The sequence below is a fragment of the Salmo salar genome, chromosome ssa03 (assembly GCF_905237065.1).
Source record: "Salmo salar chromosome ssa03, Ssal_v3.1, whole genome shotgun sequence".
NCBI classification, from domain to species: Eukaryota; Metazoa; Chordata; class Actinopteri; order Salmoniformes; family Salmonidae; genus Salmo; species Salmo salar.
This window is the reverse complement of record NC_059444.1, coordinates 5,508,324-5,535,956: the sequence shown is the minus strand read 5'-3', so window position 1 is coordinate 5,535,956 and position 27,633 is coordinate 5,508,324. Positions and strand designations below refer to the sequence as shown.

The 27,633-nt window shown below is 42.2% G+C and overlaps 1 protein-coding gene across 3 annotated transcripts in view; it reads left to right on the top strand.

Annotated features, from left to right (window-relative positions):
- The window catches only part of LOC106596771 (receptor-type tyrosine-protein phosphatase mu), a 548,750-nt gene that overhangs the window by 168,569 nt on the left and 352,548 nt on the right, over nt 1-27,633 (top strand). For all 3 annotated transcript variants that reach the window (XM_045714448.1, XM_045714447.1, XM_045714446.1), the window contains exons 5-6: nt 4,527-4,642; nt 8,157-8,331. In XM_045714448.1, the coding sequence (XP_045570404.1) occupies nt 4,527-4,642; nt 8,157-8,331 (291 nt within the window). The remainder of the gene's footprint in view (nt 1-4,526; nt 4,643-8,156; nt 8,332-27,633) is intronic.

The window sequence follows — 27,633 nt, the reverse complement described above, 5'->3', positions numbered from 1 at the left end:
ATACTATGTCTTCTAATCTAATGTATCATATAGACATAATACTAGGTAATACTGATACTATGTCTTCTAATCTAATGTATCATATAGACATAATACTAAGTATTACTGATACTATGACTTCTACTGTAATATATCATATAGTCAATACTAGGTAATACTGATACTATGTCTTCTACTATAATATGTCATATAGTCAATACTAGGTAATACTGATACTATGTCTTCTAATCTAATATATCATATAGTCAATACTAGGTAATACTGATACTATGTTTTCTACTGTAATGTATCATATAGTCAATATTAGGTAATACTGATACTATGTCTTGTACTATAATATATCATATAGACATATTACTAAGTAATACTGATACTATGACTTCTACTGTAATATATCATATAGTCAATACTAGGTAATACTGATACTATGTCTTCTACTATAATATGTCATATAGTCAATACTAGGTAATACTGATACTATGTATTCTACTGTAGTATATCATATAGTGGTAATACTGATACTATGTCTTCTACTGTAATATATCATATAGACATAATACTAGGTAATATTGATACTATGTTTTCTACTGTAATATATCATATAGACAATATTAGGTAATACTGATATTATGTATTCTACTGTAATATATCATATAGTCAATACTAGGTAATACTGATACTATGTCTTCTACTGTAATACATCATATAGTCAATACTAGGTAATACTGATACTATGTCTTCTACTGTAATATATCATATAGTCAATACTAGGTAATACTGATACTATGTCTTCTACTGTAATATATCATATAGTCATAATACTAAGTAATACTGATACTATGTCTTGTACTATAATATATCATATAGTCAATACTAGGTAATACTGATCCTGTCTTCTACCGTAATATAGCATATATCCATAATACTAGGTAATACTGCTACGATGTCTTCTACTGTAATATATCATATAGTCATAATACTAAGTAATACTGATACTATGTCTTCTACTGTAATATATCATATAGAATTATATACATGTTAAAAGCAGGACAAGATTTGATGAATAGTGAAATGATACAATAAGCTTAGTGATGGTCTTTGTAGTGTTGCTTGTGTTTCTATCTAACTAGTCGAGGTCAGATGTTTAGTTGGCCTGGTTGTCCTCCTTACAGAATGGGGGTACAGTGAAGTACATGTTGAAATTATACTCTGGATTAAATGGTATTATGACATATCTGGATTGGATCATTAATACCTCTTATTATAAAAACACTTACAGGAACAGTATTCACATAATGTAATACTTTGTTGTAGACTCTAACCCATGTAGTATCCACATAATGTAATACTGTAACGGTTGTCGTCGGGAATGGAGGACCAAAACGCAGCAGGAATGTGGATGCTCATCTTGTATTTTATTCAAACCAAGAGAACACCAAAATAACAAAAGAACGAACGATCAACAGAACAGTCTTGTCAGGCTCACACACGCAAAACAAGAAACAATCTCCCACAAACACTAAACCAAACAATTACCCATATATAGGACTCTCAATCAGAGGCAACGAGAAAGCACCCCCCTAAAGGTGCAGACCCCGGATGCACCTCATAAATATACAAAAAACAAAACATAACAACAACAAGGGAAGGGAGGGTGGCTGCCGTCACCGACGGCACTTGTGCTACACCCCCCCTCCCCAACCCACCTATACAGGAGGTGGTTCAGGCTCCGGCCTACTGTCCTCCCGAATGCAGACAGACTTGATTAGTTGCGGGCCGTAGGCAGACTCGCCTTGTTCCGGATCGTAGGCAGACCTCTTCCTTTCCACACTGTAGGCAGACTCATTAAATACATAGTTAATCATTTTTTGTTCCAAATCGTCAGGCTTACTCAGTTCCGGGTTGCTGCTAGACTCCCTTGGTTCTGGGTCACAGGCAGATTCCCTCGGTCCCGGGTCACAGACAGACCCCTTCGGTTCTGGGTCACAGGCAGATTCCCTCGGTCCCGGGTCGCAGGCAGACTCCCTCGGTTCCGGGTCGCAGGCAGACCCCCTCGGTTCCGGGTCGCAGGCAGACCCCCTCGGTTCCGGGTCGCAGGCAGACCCCCTCGGTTCCAGGTCGCAGGCAGACCCCCTCGGTTCCGGGTCGCAGGCAGACTCCCTCGGTTCCGGGTCTCAGGCAGACCCCCTCGGTTCCGGGTCGCAGGCAGACTCCCTCGGTTCCGGACTAGACACTGTTGCCGGATACTCTGGACTGCACACTGTTGCCGGATACTCTGGACTGCACCCTGTTGCCGGATACTCTGGACTGCACCCTGTTGCCGGATACTCTGGACTGCACCCTGTTGCCGGATACTCTGGACTGCACACTGTTGCCGGATACTCTGGACTGCACACTGTTGCCGGATACTCTGGACTGCACACTGTTGCCGGATACTCTGGACTGCACACTGTTGCTGGATACTCTGGACTGCACACTGTTGCCGGATACTCTGGACTGCACACTGTTGCCGGATACTCTGGACTGCAAACTGTTGCCGGATACTCTGGACTGCACACTGTTGCCGGATACTCTGGACTGCATACTGTTCCCGGACTCTCGAGGCTGGGCTGATGTACTGGAAGCCTGATGCGTGGTACTGGATGTGCCAGTCTGGGGACACGCACCTCAGGGCTAGTGCGGGGAGCGGGAACAGGCCGAGTCGGACTGGGTTGACACACTGGAAGCCTGGTGCGTGGTGCTGGTACTGGACGTGCCAGACTGGGGACATGCACCTCAGGGCTAGTGCGGGGAGCGGGAACAGGCCGAGTCGGACTGGGTTGACTCACTGGAAGCTTGATGCGTGGTGCTGGTACTGGACGTGCCAGACTAGGGGTTCGAACTTCCGGGTCAGCACGAGAGGCAGGAACTGGAAAAACTGGGCCATGAAGGCGCACAGGCGGTCTTGAACGCACCTCCTGCACAACCCGTCCTGGCTGGATGGAACTAGCAGCCCTGTACGAGCGGGGTGCTAGTACAGGGCGAACTGGGTTGTGCAGGGGCCTGATGGTTGCCATGCGTAGAGCGGGAGTAGGGTAGCCTGGTCCTAGGAGGTGTACCGGCGACCAGACGCGCTGTGCAGGCATCCTCCTACCAGGCTGGATGCCTGGTAGGCTCCTCCTCCAGATCTTCCCTCAGCAGGTCCTCAATCAACCGCCTCATCTTCGTCTCCTCCTCCGCCGTCATCCCCCACGAGAGCAGTGGTCTGGGCTCTTCCTCTGCCCTTCCGGACCACCCCATTAGCCCCCCCCAAAAAAATTCTTGGGGATGTCTTCCGGGCCTCCTCGACCGCCGCCTGCGACTCCGTCCACCGGCTGGCTTTACCTCCTCGACCTGGGAATCCTTCCGCCAGGGTCCTTTCCCCGACATGATCTCCTCCCAGGTCCAGAACTCCTTCCCCTCGCGAGCCCATCTCTCCCGCTCCTTATCCTCCCGCTGCTTGGTCCTGGTTAGGTGGGGTGTTCTGTAACGATCGACGTCGGGTGATGAGGAAGCGGACCAAAACGCAGCTGGGAGTGAACACATGTTTATTCTTTACACTGAAATAAACACGTACACAAAATCAAGAAAAATGCCGATACGTTAACTGCTCAAAAACAAAGAGACAACACCCCACAAACAGCGTGGGGGAAAAAGGAACTTAAATGTGATCCCAATCAGAGACAACTAGCGACAGCTGTCTCTGATTGGGAATCGACAGAACCCAACATAGAGCTAACACAAGGCTATAACGCAAACAAGAAAACAAACCAAGGAAAAATACCCAACATGACACACCTTGACCAAAATACCCGAGTTCACCTAGTCAGGGCGTGACAGCTGCTTGGTTCATTTGTGGTGGGAGATTCTGTAACGGTTGTCGTCGGGAATGGAGGACCAAAACGCAGCAGGAATGTGGATGCTCATCTTGTATTTTATTCAAACCAAGAAAACATCAAAATAACAAAAGAAGAACGAACGATCAACAAAACAGTCTTGTCAGGCTCACACACGCAAAACAAGAAACAATCTCCTACAAACACTAAACCAAACAATTACTCATATATAGGACTCTCAATCAGAGGCAACGAGAAAGCACCTGCCTCCAATTGAGAGTCCAACCCCCCATTAACCTAAACATAGAAATACAACTAACTAGAAATACATTCACATAGAACAGTGCCCAAAAACCCCGGAATACATAAATCAAATACCCTTCTACAAAACCACCACCCCGAACCACATAAAACAAATACCCTCTGCCACGTCCTGACCCAACTACAATAACAAATAACCCCTATTACTGGTCAGGACGTGACAAATACTTTGTTGTAGACTCTAACCCATGTAGTATCCACATAATGTAATACTTTGTTGTAGACTCTAACCCCATGAAGGGTATACCCTATTATAAACATATTTTCCTGACCATAAAGGATGAGGTTTAAAGTTATATATCTATTACTGTATATTAACATACATATATGTGTGTGTTTGTGTATTTTTAGTGAACACTCCTCACTTCCTGACCATAAAGGGTGTAGAGGTCAACGCTGGACAGACGGCCGCTTTCCACTGTACTGTTAATGGACGACAGAGAGACAACTTCAACCTCTGGTTGCAGGTAACAACAACACCTTATCCTGACACCTGACCCCTAAACCTAACGGCCGCCTTCCACTGTACTGTTAATAGACAACAGAGAGACTTTAACTTCTAGTTACATGTAACAATGTTTACCCACATTTTTACACTTGACTTTACTACTGGAAGTGTTTTCATTGACCTGCCTGCACACCAGGGATCTCCAACTCAGTTCCTGTTATGCAGGCTTTGGTTCTATTCCAGCACAAAAAAAACCCACCTGATTCAGATAGTCAACATTTTACCGGTTGAAGATTATGACTGGTGGTTGATATTGATGATTGGAACTAGACATTACTGCTGGGCAGGAACAAGATTTTAGCAGTAGTAGGTTTATTTATATCAAACCCTGGCCTATAGTCTTAGAAAGGTGCTATCTATAACCTAAAAGAGTTCACCAACTGGAGACCTGTGGGCTGAAAATTCATTTTATTAGTCCCCCCAAGTTTTCCAAGTGACCCCCCCCCCAAAGGGGTCTGAATACTTTCCAGAGGCACTGTAAAATACAAAATATACAGTGTACAGTGCCATATACAGTGCATTCGGAAAGTAATTAGCCCCCTTGACTTTTTCCACATTTTGTTACGTTACAGCCTTATTCTAAAATGGATTAAATCGTTTTTTTCCCCCTCATCAATCTACATACAATGCCCCTTAATGACATCACAATACTCCTTAATGACATCACACTACCCCTAAATGACATCACAATACACTTTAATGACATCACAATACCCCTTAGTGATAAAGCAAAAAACAGGTTCATAGAAAATTAATTACAGCCATGAGTCTTCTTTGGTATGATGTTACAAGCTTGGCACACCTGTATTTGGGGAGTTTCTCCCATTCTTCTCTGCAGATCCTCTCAAGCTCTGTCAGGCTGGATGGGGAGCGTTGCTGCACAGCTATTTTCAGGTCTCTCCAGAGATTTTAGATCGGGAGGTCCTGCATTGTCTTGGCTGTGTGCTTAGGGTCATTGTCCTGTTGGAAGGTGAACCTTCGCCCCAGTTTGAGGTCCTGAGCGCTCTGGAGCAGGTTTTCATCCAGGATCTCTCTGTACTTTGCTCTGTTCATCTTTCCCTCGATCCTGACTAGTCTTCCAGTCCCTGCCGCTGAAAAACATCCCCACAGCACGATGCTGCCACCACCATGCTTCATGGTAGGGATGGTGCCAGGTTTCTTCCAGACGTGACGCTTGGCATTCAGGCCAAAGAGTTCAATCTTGGTTTCATCAGACCAGAGAATCTTGTTTCGCATGGTCTGAGAGTGTTCATGTGCCTTTTTGGCAGTGGTGTGAAGTGCTTAAGTAAAAATACTTTAAAGTACTACTGTACTTTATTTGACTATTTATATTAAACTTTTACTTCACAACATTCCTAAAGAAAATAATGTACTTTTTACTCCATAAATTTTTCCCTGACACCCAAAAGTACAGGTTACAATTTGAATGCTTAGCAGGACAGGAACAATGTCTAATTCACACACTCATCAAGAGAACATCCCTGGTCATCCCTACTGCCTCTGATCTGGAGGACTCACTAAACAGAGAACATCCCTGGTCATCCCTACTGCCTCTGATCTGGTGGACTCACTAAACAGAGAACATCCCTGGTCATCCCTACTGCCTCTGATCTGGTGGACTCACTAAACAGAGAACATCCCTGGTCATCCCTACTGCCTCTGATCTGGAGGACTCACTAAACAGAGAACATCCCTGGTCATCCCTACTGCCTCTGATCTGGAGGACTCACTAAACAGAGAACATCCCTGGTCATCCCTACTGTCTCTGATCTGGAGGACTCACTAAACAGAGAACATCCCTGGTCATCCCTACTGCCTCTGATCTGGAGGACTCACTAAACAGAGAACATCCCTGGTCATCCCTACTGCCTCTGATCTGGAGGACTCACTAAACAGAGAACATCCCTGGTCATCCCTACTGCCTCTGATCTGGTGGACTCACTAAACAGAGAACATCCCTGGTCATCCCAACTGTCTGATCTGGTGGACTCACTAAACATAAATGCTTCCTTTGTAAATTATGTCTGAGTTACACCTGGCTGTAATAAAAAAGGAAATTGTGCCGTCTGGTTTACTAAATATAAGGAATTTGATGTATAGCATTTACTTTTACTTTGTACTTTTACTCAAGTATGAAAATGTAGTACTTTTTTCCACCACTGTACTTAAGTATTTATAAAATCTCATACTTTTAGACTTTTACTGAAGTAGTATTTTACTGGGTTACTTTCACTTTTACTTGAGTCATTTTATACTAAGGTATCTTTACTTTTACACAAGTATGACAATTGAGTACATTTTAGTCATTTAGCAGACGCTCTTATCCAGAGCGACTTACAGTAGTGAATGCATACATTTCATACATTTTTTTTCATACTGGTCCCCCGTGGGATTCAAACCCACAACCCTGGCGTTGCAAACACCATGCTCTACCAACTATGCTCTACCAACTGAGCCACACCTCTGCCTTTTGGCAAACTCCAAGCGAGCTGTCATGTGCTTTTTACTGAGGAGTGGCTTCCGTCTGGCCTGATTGGTGGAGTGCTGCAGAGATGGTTGTCCTTCTGGAAGGTTCTCCCATCTCCACAGACAAACTCTGGTGCTCTGTCAGAGTGACCATTGAGTTCAAGGCCCTTCTCCACCAATTCCTTTGACCTCATGGCTTGGTTTTTGCTCTGACATGCACTGTCAACTGTGGGACCTTATATAGACGGGTGTGTGCCTTTCCAAATCATGTCCAATCAATAGAATTTACCACAGGTGGACACTCCAATGAAGTTGTAGAAACATCTTAAGGATGATCAATGGAAACAGGATGCATCTGAGCTCAATGTTCGAAGTCTCATAGCAAAGTGTCTGAATACTTATGTAAATATGGTATTTCAGTTTTTTTATTTTTAATACATATGCAAACATTTAAAAAAAAACTGTTTTCGCTTTGTCATTATGGTGTATTGTCTGTAGATTAATGAGGATTTAAAAAAAATGTAAAAATGAATTTTAAAATAAGGTTGTAACGTAACAAAATGTGGAAATAGTCGAGGGGTCTGAATACTTTCTAAATGCACTGTAGACTACTACAGTGTATATAACATTTCTGCAGTGTAGTGAAGTGATGTGACCTTGTTCTAAATATCAGCATACAGCTTCTACACCTGGCTAATATGACCCTGTTGGCTCTGCTGCCACACACACACACACACACACACACACACACACACACACACACACACACACACACACACACACACACACACACACACACACACTGATGTTGTCCCCACACACACTGACGCAATCAAGGTCAAGCCACTTTAGTAAATAAACCTGTCAATTTGCCTAACCCTACGTTTTGAGAGCTAACCCCCGTCTGCATTCCAAACAAAGTATGGGTGGACGCAAGTTCCCTGCGAATGCCACTAAATGACCACGTACCACTAAAACTACATCTAACCTGCTGTGTGTTTCAACAGGGCATCGGTGGACGCGAGGCCCCTATGAAGTCCACTAAGCCGTGGAATAACAGACGCTTCATTGGGACCTTCGACGTGGAGAACACCACTAAAGGAGACTCAGGACGCTACCGATGCATAGTCCACTCTGACAAAGGAGTTGGAGTGTCCAACTATGGAGAACTCACCATAAAACGTAAGTACCATAGTGTCCAACTATGGAGAACTCACCATAAAACGTAAGTACCATAGTGTCCAACTATGGAGAACTCACCATAAAACGTAAGTACCATAGTGTCCAACTATGGAGAACTCACCATAAAACGAAAAAGGTCAGCAATGGAGAACTCACCATAAAACGTAAGTACCATAGTGTCCAACTATGGAGAACTCACCATAAAACGTAAGTACCATAGTGTCCAGCTATGGAGAACTCACCATAAAACGTAAGTACCATAGTGTCCAACTATGGAGAACTCACCATAAAACGTAAGTACCATAGTGTCCAGCAATGGAGAACTCACCATAAAACGTAAGTACCATAGTGTCCAACTATGGAGAACTCACCATAAAACGTAAGTACCATAGTGTCCAACTATGGAGAACTCACCATTAAACGTAAGTACCATAGTGTCCAGCTATGGAGAACTCACCATAAAACGTAATCCTCCAAACCTTTTAAATGACATTGTGGTGAATTGTGAAATGGATCCACAGTAGTACTGAAATAGCCCCAACATTCCCACGACCTTCACAGAGCAATGAGCACAAGATATATACAACCAGGAAATCATTCAGACGTTGTTTTCCAGAATATCCTCAAAGATGAAAGGAAACCCCCAACGAGGTTAAATATAAAACACAGCCAGAGAAGTGAAAGTTTATGTTGATGTGTTCCCTAGTTGACTGGGATGTGTGTGTTCTCTATAAAGTCCTGCCCTTGAACGAGCGTAGAGGAGGACTGACCCATTTTAACCTAAATTATGATACAGACCCATTCCGCCATAAAGGACAAGGCAGACCCATCTTCTGCTTCCTGCTTCTTCCTGTCTTTTCCTGCTCACCAACATCAGCCATACAACTCTAACCATTTAGGGCAACCCACACTTACAAACAAACAAACAAACAAACAGACAAACAGACAAACACACACACACACACACACACACACACACACACACACACACACACACACACACACACACACACACACACACACACACACACACACACACACACACACACACACACACACACACACACACACACACACAGAGGAACCTCTCTCGTACCACCCTCCTTCTCCTCTCCCTGCAGTTTGATATGAATTTATGGACTGAGTGTGAAACTAAATCCAGAATGGCCTTTTTCCTTCAGCCCTATAGTCCTGTAATGGCTGTGTATATTTCTTCAACCTCGGTCGGCCTGCGCTGTCTATTGAATTTACTGGCCTGCCTGCCTCTCTTTTTTTATTTTTGTCTGGCAGCTTTGTGTTTGATTGATAGGTTTAATCCAGTATGTCTGGATGGAGGGGTGTCAATCATGTTATAACGGCCCCGTCCTCAGAATACTGTTTTACACAGACATAGGAAAGAGAGAGAGATGGGAGGACTGAGGGTGCGTCTCAAATGACACCCCAGTCCCTACGTACCCCATAGAGCTCTGGTCAAAAGTAGTGCACTATTAACCCTATGGGCCCTGGTCTAAAGTAGTACACTATTAACCCTATGGGCCCTGGTCTAAAGTAGTACACTATTAACCCTATGGGCCCTGGTCAAAACTAGTGCACTATTAACCCTATGGGCCCTGGTCAAAAGTAGTGCACTACTAACCCTTTGGGCCCTGGTCAAAAGAAGTGCACTACTAACCCTTTGGGCCCTGGTCAAAAGAAGTGCACTATAAAGGGAATAAGGTCCCATACAAAGTCTTTGTGGTTGACAGTGTGTTTATTTAACCTTTATTTAACTTGGCAAGTCAGTTAAGAGCAAATGCATATTTACAATGACGGCCTACCCCGGGCCAAACCCAGACGCCGCTGGGCCAATTGTGCGCCGCCCTATGGGGCTCCCAATCACGGCCTGTTGTGATACAGCCTGGAATCAAACCAGGGTCTGTAGTGACGCCTCTAGCGCTGAGATGCAGTGCCTTTAGACCACTGAGCCTCTCGGGAGCCTAATACTTCAGTGGTGTGTTCATGGAGAATTTAGGGTTTAATAATATACTGTACTGTAGGCACTCAGTAACACACTCGGCAACACACACACACACACACACACACACACACACACACACACACACACACACACACACACACACACACACACACACATCTGCGTCACTAGAGATTGTTCGTTGGATACAAATCAGGATTCCCCCCCCCCCAAAAAAAAGTCAAGTGTGTGTCATAAAAAACCCTCCATAATCTTGCAGTCAATCCTGTGATATAAATTAAGGCATATACTGTAGGTAACCTGGCAGTTAAGACTGTTGGGTCAGTAACTACTGTAGGTAACCTGGCAGTTAAGACTGTTGGGTCAGTAACTACTGTAGGTAACCTGGCAGTTAAGATTGTTGGGTCAGTAACTACTGTAGGTAACCTGGCAGTTAAGACCGTTGGGTCAGTAACTACTGTAGGTAACCTGGCAGTAAAAACCGTTGGGTCAGTAACTACTGTAGGTAACCTGGCAGTAAAAACTGTTGGGTCAGTAACTACTGTAGGTAACCTGGCAGTTAAGACCGTTGGGTCAGTAACTACTGTAGGTAACCTGGCAGTAACTGAAAGGTTGCTAGTTCAAATCCCTGAACTGACTAGGTGGAAAATCTGTCTTTGTTCTTGAACAAGGCAGGTAACCCTAATTGCTCTGGATAAGCCTACTAAATGGCTAAGAAGTAAAAAACATAAACAAATAAGCGATCATCAACAAGGGGCTATGTGTTCTACGGAGAGAAAAATGAATGCCGGAGTTGCATAATTTTCCAGAGAACTCATAGAGCCCCGAGATAATTATCCCTTTTCACCATGGCTGTAATTTAACACATTTGCCTCTAGAAATGTTTTCAACATCCACTGAAGTAGCTAGCAAGTTTACTAAAATAGCTACAATAGTTGACTTGGTAACCAAAAAGACTTGCTAGTTTAAGTTAACCAAACCATCAGTCCTAGCTTGCTATGATGGAAAAAAAAGAATTCAACAATGACAATATTGTTTCAATTCAACTTTTTCTTTCAAAAGCAGTTCAAACATAGAACATGTAAGATTGAACTATATCATTTATTTTGATTACTAGCGTTAGTTTTATCCCGTTTCAAATTGTGCTTCATGATCTATTGTAAAGTGGTTGTTCCACTGGATATTATAAGGTGAATGCACCAATTTGTAAGTCGCTCTGGATAAGAGCGTCTGCTAAATGACTTAAATGTAAATGTAAATGATCTGACAAGTATCCGGTTTAGAACTCAAATCCAGTGCTCTCAATTGAACCCACTCTGTCAATGAAGAAAAATAACTGTATTTTTCACAGTCGTAAGTGTCTCAAATAAACCGTCTGTATCTCATCTTATTGTAGCAGACATTAAACACTGTGTTAACCTCGGGAATGCCTGGGAATGGTAAATCCTACTCAGTTGTGTATTCACCGTAACCATGGATTATGATCTGAGATACTCCTCTTTCTGACAACTCCTCTTCTCTCTCTCTCTTTCTTTCTCTCCATCTCTCTCTCCATCTCTCTCTCTCTTTCTGTCTCTCCTCTCCCTTCCTCTCTCCATCTCTCTTTCTGTCTCTCCTCTCACAGAAGTTCCAAAAGAATAAAGACATTACAAATGTCATATTATGTATATACAGTGTATAGTGTTGCAATGATGTGCAAAGTGTTAAAGTACAAAAGGGAAAATAAATAAACATAAATATAGGTTGTATTTACAATGGGCCTCCCGACTGGTGCAGTGGTCTAAGGCACTGCATTGCAGTGCTAGCTGTGCCACTAGAGATTCTGGGTTTGAGTCCAGGCTCTGTCCGAGCCGGCTGCGACCGAGAGACCCATGGGGCGGCGCACAATTGGCCCAGCGTCGTCCTTGTTAGGGGAGGGTATGGCCGGCAGGGATACCTTGTCCAATTATGCACTAGCGACTGCTGTGGTGGACCGGGCACAGTGCACGCCAGGTGTAAGGTGTTTTCTCATTGGTGCGGCTGGCTTTCGGGTTAAGCGGGCATTGTGTCAAGTAACAGTGCAGCTTGTTTGGGTTGTGTTTCGGAGGGCGCATGGCTCTCGACCTTCGCCTCTCCTGAGTCCGTACGGGAGTTGCTGCGATGGGACAAGACTGTAACTACCAATTGGGTACCACAAAATTGTGGAGAAAAATGGGTTAATATGGGTCGTCCCACCTGGCCAACATCCGGTGAAAATGCAGAGCGCAAAACATTTTTGGGGATGGTTTGTCCTCTGGGTTTCGCCTACCATATCAGTTCTGTTATACTCACAGACATGATTTTAACAGTTTTAGAAACTGTAGAGTGTTTTCTATCCAAATATACCAGTTATATGCATATCCTAGCATCTCGCCTGAGTAACAGGCAGTTTACTTTGGGCACGCTTTTCATCCGGACATCAAAATACTGCCCCCTACCCAAGAGAGGTTAAAATATATTTATATATAATAATAAGTATTTACAATTGTGTTTGTTCTTCACTGGTTGCCCTTTTTTTGTGGCAACAGGTCACAAATCTTGCTGCTGTGATGGCTCACTGTGGTATTTCACCCAATAGATATGGGATTTTATCAAAATTTGATTTCTTTTCGAATTATTTGTGGGTCTGTGTAATCTGAAGGAAATATGTGTCTCTAAATGGTCATACATTTGGCAGGAGGTTAGGAATTGCAGCTCAGTTTCCACCTCATTTTGTGGGCAGTGTGCACATAGCCTGTCTTCTCTTGAGAGCCAGGTCTGTCTACGGCAGCCTTTCTCAGTAGCAAGGCTATGCTCACTGAGTCTGTACATAGTCAAAGATTTCCTTAAGTTTGTGTTAGTCACAGTGGTCAGGTATTCTGCCACTGTGTACTCACTGTTTAGGGCCAACTAGTTTCTAGTTTGCTCTGTTTTTTGGTAAATTCTTTCCAATGTGTCAAGTAATTATATTTTTGTTTTCTCATGATTTGGTTGCTTCTACTTGTGTTGCTGTCCTGGGGCTCTGTGGGGTGTGTTTGTGTTTGTGACAGAGCCCGAGGACCAGCTTGCTAAGGGGACTCTTCTCCAGGTTCATTTCTCTGTAGGTGATGGCTTTCTTATGGAAGGTTTGAGAATCACTTCCTTTTAGGTGGTTGTAGAATTTAACAGCCCTTTTCTGGATTTTGATAAATAGCGGGTATCGTCCTAATTCTGCTCTGCATGCATTATTTGGTGTTTAACGTTGTATACAGAGGATATATTTGCAGAATTCTGCATCCAGAGTCTCAATTTGGTGTTTGTCCCATTTAGAGAATTCTTGGTTGGTGTGCGGACCCCAGACCTCACACCATAAAGGGCAATGGGTTCTGTAACTGATTCAAGTATTTTTAGCCAGATCCTAATTGGCATGTCAAATTTTATGTTCCTTTTGATGGCATAGAATGCCCTTCTTCCCTTGTCTCTCAGCTCATTCACAGCTTTGTGGAAGTTATCTGTGGCGCTGATGTTTAGGCCGAGGTATGTATCGTTTTTTTGTGTGCTCTAGGGCAACGGTGTCTAGATGGAATTTGTATTTGTGGTCCTGGCGACTGGACTGTTTCGAACACCATTATTTTAGTTTTACTGAGATTTACTGTCAAGGCCCAGGTCTGGCAGAATCTGTGCAGAAGATCTAGGTGCTGCTGTAGGCCCTCCTTTGTTGGGGACAGAAGCACCAGATCATCAGCAAACAGTAGACATTTGACTTCAGATTCTAGTAGGGTGAGGCCGGGTGCTGCAGACTGTTCTAGTGCCCTCGCCAATTCATTGATATATATGTTGAAGAGGGTGGGGCTTAAGCTGCATCCCTGTCTCACCCCTCAGCCCTGTGGAAAGAAATGTGTGTTTTTTTTTGCCAGTTTTAACCGCTCACTTGTTGTTTGTGTACATGGATTTTATAATGTCATATGTTTTTCACCCAACACCACTTTCCATCAATTTGTATAGCAGACCCTTGTGCCAAATTGAGTCAAAAGCTTTTTTGAAGTCAACAAAGCATGAGAAGACTTTGCCTTTGTTTTGGTTTGTTTGTTTGTCAATTAGGGTGTTCAGGGTGAATACGTGGTCTGTCGTCTCTCTCCTTTCCCTCTCCATCTCTCTCTCCACCTCTCTCTCCATCTCTCCCTCCCTCCCTCCCCCTCCACCTCTCCCCCTCTACTATCGTCCTTCATAACGATCCTCTGTCGTTCCTTCACCATGCCATGAGGAGACTGAATGGTTGATTATGTAGGATAATCACTTCTGCTTCCCCATGCCAGTGTTTCATTAGATTTATATGCCTGCCTATGTGTGTGTGTGTGTGTGTGTGTGTGTGTGTGTGTGTGTGTGTGTGTGCCTGTGTGTGTGTGTGTGTGTGTGTGTGTGTGTGTGTGTGTGTGTGTGTGTGTGTGTGTGTGTGTGTGTGTGTGTGTGTGTGTGTGTGTGTGTGTGTGTGTGTGTGAGATAGTGTGTGTGTGTGGGGAAGTGTGTTGCCCTTATAGGCCTACTTCCAGAGAACACAACAACACACAGCTGGTCCAAAAACCCCGCCATACTCGCCGCTGTACCTCCACGGTCTCTGTCTGTGTCTGTGTGTCACCCTGGCTCCAACTACCTGGAGTCCCATGGCGCTGCATGGTGAAGCGATGTGGTAGTGGTATGGGTGTGGTTGTGTGGTGATATGGGTGTGGTGGTATGGGTGTGGTGGTGTGGTGGTGGTATGGGTGTGGGGGTGTGGGTGTGGTTGTATGGGTGTGGTGGTGGTGTGGTGGTATGGGTGTGATGGTGTAGTGGTATGGGTGTGGGGGTGTGGTGGTATGGGTGTGGTGGTATGGGTGGTGTGGTGGTGTGGTGTGGTGGTATGGGTGTGGTGGTATGGGTGTGGTGGTGGTGTGGTGGTGTGGTGTGGTGGTGTGGTGGTGGTATGGGTGAGGTGGTGTGGTGTGGTGGTGGTATGGGTGTGGTGGTATGGGTGTGGTGGTGTGGTGGTGTGGTGTGGCGGTGGTATGGTTGTGGTGGGGTGGTGGTGGTATGGGTGAGGTGGTTTGGTGGTGGTATGGGTGTGGTGGTGTGCTGTGTGTGGTGGTATGGGTGTGGGTGTGGTGGTATGGGTGTGGTGTGGTGTGGTGGTATGGGTGTGGTGGTATGGGTGTGGTGGTGTAATGGTATGGTTGGTGTGGTGATATGGTGGTGGTGGGGGGGTTATAGTAGGGGGTTATAGTAACTAACTACTATAGTAGGGGGTTATAGTAACTAACTACTATAGTAGGGGGTTAGGGTAACTAACTACTATAGTAGGGGGTTATAGTAACTAACTACTATAGTAGGGTTAGGGTAACTAACTACTATAGTAGGGGGTTATAGTAACTAACTACTATAGTAGGGGGTTATAGTAACTAACTACTACAGTAGGGGGTTATAGTAACTAACTACTACAGTAGGGTGTTATAGTAACTAACTACTATAGTAGGGGGTTATAGTAACTAACTACTATAGTAGGGGGTTATAGTAACTAACTACTATAGTAGGGGGTTATAGTAACTAACTACTATAGTAGGTGGTTAGGGTAACTAACTACTATAGTAGGGGGTTATAGTAACTAACTACTATAGTAGGGGTTTAGGGTAACTAACTACTATAGTAGGGGTTTAGGGTAACTAACTACTATAGTAGGGGGTTATAGTAACTGAACACTAGAGTAGGGGGTTATAGTAACTAACTACTATAGTAGGGGGTTATAGTAACTAACTACTATAGTAGGGGGTTATAGTAACTAACTACTATAGTAGGGGGTTATAGTAACTAACTACTATAGTAGGGGGTTATAGTAACTAACTACTATAGTAGGGGGTTATAGTAACTAACTACTATAGTAGGGGGTTAGGGTAACTAACTACTATAGTAGGGGGTTATAGTAACTAACTACTATAGTAGGGGGTTATAGTAACTAACTACTATAGTAGGGGGTTAGTGTAACTAACTACTATAGTAGGGGGTTATAGTAACTAACTACTATAGTAGGGGTTATAGTAACTAACTACTATAGTAGGGGTTATAGTAACTATCTACTATAGTAGGGGGTTAGTGTAACTAACTACTATAGTAGGGGGTTATAGTAACTAACTACTATAGTAGGGGGTTATAGTAACTAACTACTATAGTAGGGGGTTAGGGTAACTAACTACTATAGTAGGGGGTTAGGGTAACTAACTACTATAGTAGGGGGTTAGGGTAACTAACTACTATAGTAGGGGGTTAGGGTAACTAACTACTATACTAGGGGGTTATAGTAACTAACTACTATAGTAGGGGGTTATAGTAACTAACTACTATAGTAGGGGGTTATAGTAACTAACTACTATAGTAGGGGGTTATAGTAACTAACTACTATAGTAGGGGGTTAGTGTAACTAACTACTATAGTAGGGGGTTATAGTAACTAACTACTATAGTAGGGGGTTATAGTAACTAACTACTATAGTAGGGGGTTATAGTAACTAACTACTATAGTAGGGGGTTAGGGTAACTAACTACTATAGTAGGGGGTTAGGGTAACGAACTACTATAGTAAGGGGTTAGGGTAACTAACTACTATAGTAGGGGGTTATAGTAACTACTATAGTAGGGGGTTATAGTAACTAACTACTATAGTAGGGGGGTATAGTAACTAACTACTATAGTAGGGGGTTATAGTAACTAACTACTATAGTAGGGGGTTATAGTAACTAACTACTATAGTAGGGGGTTATAGTAACTAACTACTATAGTCGGGGGTTATAGTAACTAACTACTATAGTAGGGGGTTAGGGTAACTAACTACTATAGTAGGGGGTTAGGGTAACTAACCACTATAGTAGGGGGTTAGGGTAACTAACTACTATAGTAGGGGGTTATGGTAACTAACTACTATAGTAGGGGGTTATGGTAACTAACAACTATAGTAGGGGGTTATAGTAACTAACTACTATAGTAGGGGGTTATAGTAACTAACTACTATAGTAGGGGGTTAGGGTAACTAACTACTATAGTAGGGGGTTATAGTAACTAACTACTATAGTAGGGGGTTATAGTAACTAACTACTATAGTAGGGGGTTATAGTAACTAACTACTATAGTAGGGGGTTATAGTAACTAACTACTATAGTAGGGGGTTATAGTAACTAACTACTAAAATAGGGGGTTAGGGTAACTAACTACTATAGTAGGGGGTTAGGGTAACTAACTACTATAGTAGGGGGTTATGGTAACTAACTACTATAGTAGGGGGTTAGGGTAACTAACTACTATAGTAGGGGGTTAGGGTAACTAACTACTATAGTAGGGGGTTATAGTAACTAACTACTATAGTAGATGGTTAGGGTAACTAACTACTATAGTAGGGGGTTAGGGTAACTAACTACTATAGTAGGGGGTTAGGGTAACTAACTACTATAGTAGGGGGTTATAGTAACTAACTACTATAGTAGGGGGTTATAGTAACTAACTACTATAGTAGGGGGTTAGGGTAACTAACTACTATAGTAGGGGGTTAGGGTAACTAACTACTATAGTAGGGGGTTAGGGTAACTAACTACTATAGTAGGGGGTTATGGTAACTAACTACTATAGTAGGGGGTTAGGGTAACTAACTACTATAGTAGGGGGTTAGGGTAACTAACTACTATAGTAGGGGGTTATGGTAACTAACTACTATAGTAGGGGGTTATGGTAACTAACAACTATAGTAGGGGGTTATAGTAACTAACTACTATAGTAGGGGGTTATAGTAACTAACTACTATAGTAGGGGGTTAGGGTAACTAACTACTATAGTAGGGGGTTAGGGTAACTAACTACTATAGTAGGGGGTTAGGGTAACTAACTACTATAGTAGGGGGTTAGGGTAACTAACTACTATAGTAGGGGGTTAGGGTAACTAACTACTATAGTAGGGGGTTATGGTAACTAACTACTATAGTAGATGGTTAGGGTAACTAACTACTATAGTAGGGGGTTATGGTAACTAACTACTATAGTAGGGGGTTAGGGTAACTAACTACTATAGTAGGGGTTAGGGTAACTAACTACTATAGTAGGGGGTTAGGGTAACTAACTACTATAGTAGGGGTTAGGGTAACTAACTACGATAGTAGGGGGTTAGGGTAACTAACTACTATAGTAGGGGGTTAGGGTAACTAACTACTATAGTAGAGGGTTAGGGTAACTAACTACTATAGTAGGGGGTTAGGGTAACTAACTACTATAGTAGGGGGTTATGGTAACTAACTACTATAGTAGGGGTTATGGTAACTAACTACTATAGTAGGGGGTTAGGGTAACTAACTACTATAGTAGGGGTTATGGTAACTAACTACTATAGTAGGGGTTAGGGTAACTAACTACTATAGTAGGGGGTTAGGGTAACTAACTACTATAGTAGGGGGTTAGGGTAACTAACTACTATAGTAGGGGGTTAGGGTAACTAACTACTATAGTAGGGGGTTAGGGTAACTAACTACTATAGTAGGGGGTTATGGTAACTAACTACTATAGTAGGGGTTATGGTAACTAACAACTATAGTAGGGGGTTATAGTAACTAACTACTATAGTAGGGGGTTATAGTAACTAACTACTATAGTAGGGGGTTAGGGTAACTAACTACTATAGTAGGGGGTTATAGTAACTAACTACTATAGTAGGGGGTTATAGTAACTAACTACTATAGTAGGGGTTATAGTAACTAACTACTAAAATAGGGGGTTAGGGTAACTAACTACTATAGTAGGGGGTTAGGGTAACTAACTACTATAGTAGGGGTTATGGTAACTAACTACTATAGTAGGGGGTTAGGGTAACTAACTACTATAGTAGGGGTTAGGGTAACTAACTACTATAGTAGGGGGTTATAGTAACTAACTACTATAGTAGATGGTTAGGGTAACTAACTACTATAGTAGGGGGTTAGGGTAACCAACTACTATAGTAGGGGGTTAGGGTAACTAACTACTATAGTAGGGGGTTATAGTAACTAACTACTATAGTAGGGGGTTATAGTAACTAACTACTATAGTAGGGGGTTAGGGTAACTAACTACTATAGTAGGGGGTTAGGGTAACTAACTACTATAGTAGGGGGTTAGGGTAACTAACTACTATAGTAGATGGTTAGGGTAACTAACTACTATAGTAGGGGGTTAGGGTAACTAACTACTATAGTAGGGGGTTAGGGTAACTAACTACTATAGTAGGGGGTTAGGGTAACTAACTACTATAGTAGGGGGTTAGGGTAACTAACAACTGCCAAAAATATCTGTTCTGATCGGTCAACAGGCCAATAATTGTGGAAACAGAACAGAATTGGGCTGCCTGTGTAAATGCATCCTCAGAGCCTGTCTCCCTGGTTACTATTGCTGAGGAACGGGAGAGTCGGTCCTTAGCTAGACAAACCTACTGTAAGAGCCAGGCTCCCTGGTTACTGTCGCTGTGGAACGGCACGTGTGTGTCTGAGCGCACTATGGCGTGTGTATGTGTGTGTGTGTGTGTGTGTGTGTGTCTACTGTATGCACACTTGTGTCTGTGTGTGTGTTAGTGTGTTTGTGTTAGTGTGTGTGTGTGTTTGTGTGGGTTCATACGTTCCTGGCAGGTGCTGTGATATTTAGAGGACAGCTGTCTCCCTGCCGCCTGGCTGCCTGGTCAACATCACCGTGGCAACAGCTGCTCGCTGACCCTGGCGTATGGCGCTGTCTGCTCTCATATAGCACGCACACACACACACACACTGACACAGACACTGACACTACGCATACACACACACACACACACACACACACAGTAGCCTGTTCTCAGCTGCATTCTAACCCTCGCTCTCTCCCTCTCTCTCTTAGCACTCTGATGTCCCTCTTCTGTCTAAACCCCCTCCTGAGGATTAAAGTGCTGACAAAACTGAGCTATTAACATCTTAATAGTTCTACAACCCATCTTAACAGTTATAGAACCCATCTTAATAGTTCTAGAACCCATCTTAATAGTTCTACAACCCATCTTAACAGTTATAGAACCCATCTTAATAGTTATAGAACCCTTCTAGAACCCATCTTAACAGTTATAGAACCCATCTTAATAGTTCCACAACCCATCTTAACAGTTATAGAACCCATCTTAATAGTTGTAGAACCCATCTTAACAGTTATAGAACCCATCTTAATAGTTGTAGAACCCATCTTGACAGTTATAGAACCCATCTTAATAGTTGTAGAACACATCTTAACAGTTCTAGATCCCATCTTAATAGTTGTAGAACCCATCTTAACAGTTATATAACCCATCTTAATAGTTGTAGAACCCATCTTAACAGTTATAGAACCCATCTTAATAGTTCCACAACCCATCTTAACAGTTGTAGAACCCATCTTAATAGTTCCACAACCCATCTTAACAGTTGTAGAACCCATCTTAATAGTTCCACAACCCATCTTAACAGTTATAGAACCCATCTTAATAGTTGTAGAACCCATCTTAATAGTTGTAGAACACATCTCAGCAGTACTAGATCCCATCTTAACAATTATAGAACCCATCTTAATAGTTGTGAACCCTCCTTAACAGTTATAGAACACATCTTAATAGTTCCACAACCCATCTTAACAGTTATAGAACCCATCTTAATAGTTGTAGAACACATCTTAGCAGTACTAGATCCCATCTTAACAGTTGTAGAACCCTTCTTAACAGTTGTAGAACCCATCTTAACAGTTGTAGAACCCATCTGAACATTTGTTGAACCCATCTTAACAGTTGTAGAACCCTTCTTAACAGTTGTAGAACCCATCTTAACAATTATAGAACCCATCTTAACAGTTGTAGAACAGATCTTTTGAATTCCAGAACCCACCGTGCCTGTTTCACACAGCTGTAATAGCTTACTATCTCTGCTATTGTGTTTGGTTTTAAAGCTTTTCAAAAGAAGTGCATCATTCAGAAGAGGTCACCCATGTTGGGATGTTTTGCTAAGTTGTGATGCTGTTTTCTGTGACTCGTGTTTTACTGTTAACAGTAGCACTGTGTGTTGTGTTAGTTAAGGATGTGATAAAATGGAGAAAGAAATGATCAATTTTCTGTTAAAAGAATAATATTACAAATTTAATATGCAGGTCAATTCACAATGCAGAATAATGTTCATTTTACTTATGTACTGTACAGTGCCTTACTTTTCCCAACATTTGTTGTTGTGTTACAGCCTGAATAAAACATTCATTACATTGAGATTTTGTGTCACTGATCGACACACAATACTCAATAATGTGAAAGTGGAATTTTGTTTGTAGAATGTTTTGGAAATGTATACAAATTTGAATCTGAAATGTTTTGAGTCAATAAGTATTCAAATCCTTTGTTAAGGCAAGCCTAAATAAGTAAAAAAAAAAAAATGCGCTTAACAAATCACATAATAAGTTGCATGGACTCAATCTGTGTGCAATACTAGTGTTTACCATGATTTTTGAACGACTACCTCATCTAGGTTCCCCACACATACAATTGTCTGTAATGCCTCACAAAGAAGTAGTGAATTCAACCACAAACATCAGGGAGGTTTTCCAATGCCTCACAAAGAATGGCACAGATTTGTAGATTGGTAAAACAAAAAAATCATAATAAAAACATTTAAATATATTTTTTTACATCCCATGTAACTATTCCCCAGGTTGTTGCTGTAAATGAGAATGTGTTCTCAGTCAACCTAACTGGTAAAATAAGGGTAGGAAATGCACCCAGTCACTACAGAGATACAGGTGTCCTTCCTAACTCAGTTGCTGGAGAGGAAGGAAACTGCTCAGGGATTTTGCCACAATGCCAATGGTGATTTTAAAACAGTTACAGAGATGGTTGTGATAGGAGATAACTGAGGATGGATCAACAACATTGTAGTTACTCCACAATACTAACATAAATGACAGAGTGAAAAGAAGGAAGCCTAAACAGAATAAATATGTTCCAAAACATGTATCCTGTTTGCAACAAGACACTTGAAATAATACTACAAAAAATGTGGCAAAGAAATACACTTTTTGTACGTTTGGGACAAATCCGTTAGTCATCTGCAAGGACTAGGGAGTTTTTTTTAGGATCAAAATAAATGGAATACAGCTATAAGCACATTCACAATCCAAGAGGAAAACCTGGTTCAGTCTGCCTTCCAACAGACACAAGGGAGACGAATTTTCCTTTCAGCAGGACAATAACCTAAAACACAAGGCCAAATATACACTGGAGTTGCTTACCAAGACGATGTTGAATGTTTCTAGTGGCCTAGTTACAGTGTTTACTTAAATTGACTTGAAAATCTATAGCAAGACTTGGAAATTGCTGTCTCACAATGATCAGCAATCAACTTGACAGAGCTTGACATTTTTTTGTAACAAAAATGGGCAAATATTGTACAATCCATGTGTGCAAAGCTTTTAGAGACTTACCCCAGAAGACTCACAGCTATAATCGCCGCCAAAGGTGATTCTGCAAAGTATTGATTTAGGGGTGTGAATACGTATGTAAATGAGATTTCTGTATTTATTTTTCAATACATTTGCAAAAATGTCTAAAAAACATGTTTACACTTTGTCATTATGGGGTATTGTGTGTCGATGGGTGAGAAAAAACAACATCTTTACACCATTTTGAATTCAGGCTGTAACACTTCAAAATGTGGAATAAATCAAGGGGTGTGAATACTTTCTGAAGGCAACATATTGACCGCTAGGGCATGGCAACGGAGTTAAATCTACAGCGGTTATTGTTTGTCTGTAAGGGTACACTACAGCGTTTAAATGTCGACGCAAAACCTTCTCTGGAGATAGTTTAGAAACGCCGCTGAACGGGCATTTTACTCATCTGTAAAGGAATGCCACTTCTGAAGCGAGACTAATGTCCATCACCAGGCGACCAGAACTGTCAGTCAAATAATCTCGAGGTGCCTTCCTGCTACCTGCGCTCAGACCACTCTCTCCTAAAAAAAAAAAGTACTTTAAAGTTGAAATACCGTGACTTACCAAGACATTTAGTAGAAAGAAAACACATATTCCGCTAGGAATCGACTCCTAAAATTCTGGATTGTTGGAATGAAGGAGACTGATTAGTTGCCGTAAATAGCGAGCTAGCAGGTAATGGAGAGATGGGAGGGGTACATTATAGGCAGGTCGGCCACAAGGCAGACTGAGTCAGAACCGTGCACTTGGCCTATCGGAAATCAAAAGCTGGATCTCACAATGCAATGCTCTATTTTGCCATTTCTTTCCTTGCAATGTCTCGCAACTTCAGTAAAGCAGGGCCTATAATCAATGAATAAACTAGGATATTCTACGGGCAACAGGTCGAGGACTGAACACACACTACCATCATTAGGGAAGAGAAAGAGCAGGCCGACCAGCTGCACTGGGATTTACATTTTGTGGGTGAATTTTTTTTGGTTATTACATAAATGGCACAGAACAGTACAGAGTAAAGTAACAATAATGAACTACACCTGCAGGAAATAAAGTGACTCAGACCAGACATAAATCTTCCTATATATACGCAGGCCTACAGGTTCACTGAAACCAAGTTCACTAACCGAGTGATGTACTGTACCTCTGTTTGACACATACAACACTGTCAAGAACACTCACTACATGGCCAAAAGTATATGGACATCCCTTTAAATTTGTGGATTCGGCTATTTCAGCCACACCCGTTGCTGTTACATGTATACAATTGAGCACACAGCCATGCAATCTCCATAGACAAACATTGGAAATAGAATGGCCCGTACTGAGGAGCTCAGTGACTTTCAACGTGGCACCGTCATAGGATGCCACATTTCCAACAAGTCAGTTCATCAAATTTCTGCCCTGCTAGAGCTGCTCCGGTCAACTGTAAGTGCTGTTATTGTGAAGTGAAAAATGTCTAGGAGCAACATCGGCTCAGCCGTGAAGTGGTAGGCCACCCAAGCTCACAGAACGGGACCACCAAGTGCCAAAGCGCATAGCGCGTAAAAATCGTCTGTCCTCAGTTGCAACACTCACTACTGAGTTCGAAACTGCCTCTGGAAGCAACATCAGCACAAGAACTGTTCGTCGGGAGCTTCATGAAATGGGTTTCCATGGCCGAGCAGCAGCACACAAGCCTAAGATCACCATGCTCAATGCAACCGTCAGCTGGAGTGGTGTAAAGCTCACAGCCGTTGGACTCAGTGGAAACAGTGGAAACACATTCTCTGGAGGGATGAATCACACTTCACCATCTTGTAGTCCAAAGGACTAATCTGGGTTTGGCGAATGCCAGGAAAACGCTACCTGCCCCAATGCATAGTGCCAACTTTAAAGTGTGGTGGAGGAGGAATAATGGTCTGGGGTTGTTTTTCATGATTTGGGCCCCTCAGTTTCAGTGAAGGGAAATCTTAACGCTACAGCATACAATGACAATGGCATTCTAGACGATTCTGTGCTTCCAACTTTGTGGCAACAGTTTGGGGAAGGCCCTTTCCTGTTTCAGCATGACAATGCCCCTGTGCAGAAAGCGAGGTCCATATAGAAATGGTTTGTCAATATCGGTGTGGTAGAACTTGACTGGCCTGCACAGAGCCCTGACCTCAACCCCACCGAAGACCTTTGGGATGAATTGAAACGCAGACTGCAAGGCAGGCCTAATCGCCCAACATCAGTGCCAGACCTCACTAATGCTCTTGTGGCTGAATGGAAGCAAGTCTCTGCAGCAATGTTCCAACATCTAGTGGAAAGCATTCCCAGAAAAGTGGAGTCTGTTATAGCAGCAAAGGGAGGATAAACTCCATGTTAATGTCCATTATGATGGAATGAGATACTTGACGTAGCAGGTATTTTCGGCCATGTGGTGTATTACCGGTATGTAGTACCTTTGACAGTCTATCACATACATGAGGTGTTTTATAGAGTGCTGTAGGGTACAGTCTCCAACAATTATAAGCATTCCCATAACATGATTCAGCCACCACTATGCTTGAACATATGGATAGCGCTACTTAGTAATGTGTTGTATTGGATTTGCCCAACACTTTGTAATCAGGACAAAAAGTTCATTGCTTTGCCGCATGTTTTCACTATTACTTTAGTGTCTTGTTTCAAACAGGAAGCATGTTTTTTAATATTTTTATTTTGTAAAGGCTTCCTTATTTTCACTCTGTCATGTATTCTGGAGTAACTACAATGTTGTTGATCCATCCTCAGTTTTCTCCTACCACAGCCATTAAACTCTGTAACTGTTTTAAAGTCACCATTGGCCTCATGGTGAAAATCCTGAGCAGTTTCCTTCCTCTCTGGCAACTGAGTTAGGAAGGACACCTGTATCTTTGTAGTGACTGGGTGTATTGATACACCATCCAACGTGTAATTAATAACTTCACCACACTCAAAGGGATATTCAATGTCTGCTTTTATCCCTTCTATCTACCAATAGGTGCCCTTCTTTGCAAGGCATTGGAAAACCTCCCTGGTCTTTGTGGTTGAATCTGTGTTCGAAATTCACTTCTCGACTGAGGGACCTTACAGATAATTGTATGCTTGGTACAGAGATGAGGTGGACGTTCAAAAATCATGTTAAACACTATTATTGCACACAGAGTGAGTCCATGCAAATTATTCTGACTTGTTATGGAAATGTAGACTTTCCATAACAAAAGGGGTTGAATATTTATTGACTCAATACATTTCATCTTTTCCTTTTTAATTAATTTGTAAAAACGAATTTGTGAATAGTCTCTGAAGACACTGTTAACCTATTGAGAACCTTAGCAGAACGTTCCGTGGTCTTTTTTTTTAGATGTTGTGAACAATATTTAGTGAATGTTAGGACAACACTTAAAGGATAATTTCATTTCAAACATTATCTTGGAAGAAAACATATTATTGGAATGTTTGTAGGACGTTATCATCCTAATGTTAGCTAAAACCCTAACAAGGACTTAATGGGAATGTTCGCTAATGTTTTGAGAATGTTCCCGGTTTGCTGGGATGTCTGTGACAGAATGATTGTGAGTCATCATGTATGAATCCATTGGGGTGTGAGGGCAGTTGGTGTCCTCATAGCAGGTGACCTGAACTATGTTTGTGTGGGGGAGTGTCAGGTGTAATGGTCGTGAGGGTCCTCACTTAAAGCAGGTGTCCTGGACTATGCCTGACTGGCTACGTGATTGACTAGCTAGTTATTTATTGAGTCTACAGATGTAGGATCGTAACTTGATCACCCTGTTGAGAACATTTAAAAAGGCTTCTGAAGTTTGTAATTTCCACATTTAAATGTCAGACTTGATTTTCCCAAAAAAGGATCAACCCAACAAAAATGTCCAATTAATTATAATTAACATAATCATTCACATTTTCTGTTGCTGCAGGATTATTTTTAGTAAACTGGCTCAAATAAAGATCCTACATCTGTAATGTATTGTATGGAAACCACAGTACATAAGGTATATAGGTTCAAAGATTTAATGACAAAAGTTAGGTCATGTCTAAAGCTGTTGCTTTGGTACAGACTGTCTGTGGTACAAGTGTCTTGGGGACAGAGTGCCTTGGGTACAGAGTGTCTATACAATACATAATAAAAATCCTCATCAATCTACACACAATACCCCATAATGAAAAAGCAAAAACAGATTTTTAGAAACACCTTATTTACATACAGTACCAATCAAAAGTTTGGATACACCTACTCATTCCAGGGTTTTTCTTTATTTTTACATTTGTGGAATAATAGTGAAGACATCAAAATGATAAAATAAGACATATGGAATCATGTAGTAACCAAACAATTGTTAAACAAATCAAAATATATTTCATTTTTGAAATTCTTCAAAGTAGCCACCCTTCGCCTTGATGACAGCTTTGCACACTCTTGGCATTCCCTCAACCAGCTTCATGAGGTAGTCACCTGGAATGCATTTCAATTAACCGCTGTGCCTTGTTAAAAGTTAATTTGTGGAATTTCTTTCCTTCTTAATGCGTTTCAGATAATCCGTTGCGTAGGCGACAAGGTAGGGTTGGTGTATACAGAAGATAGTCCATAGGACTAGGAGTTGGAAAGCAAGTACAGGGAGTGAATATTTAATAAATAAACAAACATGGAACAATACAAGAAACACGAGTAGCGTAAGGACATGAAACACAGAGTCAATAACGCCTGGCGAAAGAACCGAAGGGATCAACAGTTATAGGGAAGGTAATCAGGCAAGTGATGGAGTCCAGGTGAGCGATGAGGCGCTGATGCGCTTAACGACGGTGACATGCGTGCGTAATAATGAGCAGCCTGACGACCTCGAGCGCCGGAGAGGGAGTAT